The 1,449-nt window shown below is 43.9% G+C and overlaps 1 protein-coding gene across 1 annotated transcript; it reads right to left on the bottom strand.

Annotated features, from left to right (window-relative positions):
• Positions 1 to 62: 62 nt before the first annotated feature.
• LOC106527399 (uncharacterized) lies at positions 63 to 1,177 on the bottom strand (the record flags this gene model as incomplete). Its single annotated transcript, XM_014022268.1, is given in 1 exon segment — positions 63 to 1,177. A coding segment is annotated over 1 exon segment (1,115 nt), but the record flags the coding sequence as incomplete, so codon positions are not given.
• Positions 1,178 to 1,449: the final 272 nt, after the last annotated feature.

Genomic DNA, 1,449 nt, shown 5'->3' with positions numbered 1-1,449 from the left:
AAGAGCGATGTAACATCAAAAGAGACCATAGTTTCATCCGCCTCCATGATGACGTCCCTCACCTTGTCCACAAAGTCCATAGTGTGTATGTGATGTTCTGAGCTGCCAACTAAAGGACCAAGTATAGATGTCAGATATTTAGAAACATTGTAAGTGACAGAGTTGATCATGCTAACAATGGGTCTTAATGGCACATCCTGTTTGTGAATTTTGGGTAAACCATACAGACTAGGAGTGGCCTCACCTGGGTAAAGTCTATGATACAGAATCTGATTAATAGCCTTGTCCTGCTCTAAACTTTTCAGGCAATCTATTAGTTTCTTCTTGTAACCACTTCCTGGATCTCTCTTCAGCGGCTYGTATGTGGTCGTGTCGCTAAGGAGTGTCATGGTCTTATCTTCATAGTCCTTCTGGTTCAGAATAACTGTGCACCTTCCTTTGTCTGCTGGAAGAATGATGATGTTCTTGTCCTTGCTGAGGGTAGTGAGAGCGTCTCTCTCTTCTCTGCTGATATTAGAAGGTGGTAGTTTGGCGTTGCTGAGGCAGGCTGAAACTTTATTCCTAAGTTGCTCGGCTTCAAATCCTGGGATTTTGTTGTTTCGAATGGCTGATTCTGTGGCTGTAATCATCTCAACCAAAGGGATTCTTGTTGGTGCGACCGCAAAGTTCAGTCCCCTGGCAAGGATTTCAGTTTCTGGCTGGGTGAGCTCTCTGTCCGACAAATTCTTCACCCACTTCTCTGTCTCCCCCCCTTCTGCTTTGGAAGCGGTGTGCTGTCCAAGCGATGTGTACCGCGGAGAGAGTCGAGTTTCCAGTAAAGCAAACTTTTTCTGTTGTCGAGTTTTAGACTTGATATGCTGAGCCAAACCTGCCTTTGCTGTAAAATCTATTACCTGCTGGAATGTGTTCTGATCAAGACATGTCGTTAATTCTTGTCTGATTTCTTGTTCTTTGGCTTCTATGGCTTCAATGGTGAAGTTAGTTTGTCTTACTCTTTCGTTCAGGAGCTGGGTCTGTGCCTTCTGGAGGATCTTGTTTGYTYGGTGTCCACCAACGGAGGATTTAAGTTGAAGGCTCTTGGGGAAAATGCCACTTTGACTGCAATGGAGATTGAATCTTAGGTGGTTCCTGTAGTCCGCCTTCTTTCTTGCTGTTTGCTCAAACTCTCTAACTAGTTTCAAGCAATTCTGGCCAAAATGGTTCAAAATGTCCTGATGCATCTCAGTAATCCAGGTAAAAAAAAATTGTATAGGTCTTCTGGATAACTTTGAAGACTACATCCATGTGCCTTTTTTCTCGACGCCTGTCTTGTGCAGAAATGAATTTAATGTTGGGAACCATGAGCTGTTGGCTATCAAACTAGCCTCAGAGGAGTGGAGGCATTGGCTAGAGGGCACTGATATTCCCTTCCTCATATTAACAGACCACAAGAACTTAGCTTACCTTCAA

Source organism: Austrofundulus limnaeus, unplaced genomic scaffold (genome assembly GCF_001266775.1).
Source record: "Austrofundulus limnaeus strain Quisiro unplaced genomic scaffold, Austrofundulus_limnaeus-1.0 Scaffold322, whole genome shotgun sequence".
Taxonomy (NCBI): Eukaryota; Metazoa; Chordata; class Actinopteri; order Cyprinodontiformes; family Rivulidae; genus Austrofundulus; species Austrofundulus limnaeus.
The sequence above is the reverse complement of the archived record's forward strand: the minus strand, read 5'-3'. Positions and strand labels throughout refer to the sequence as shown.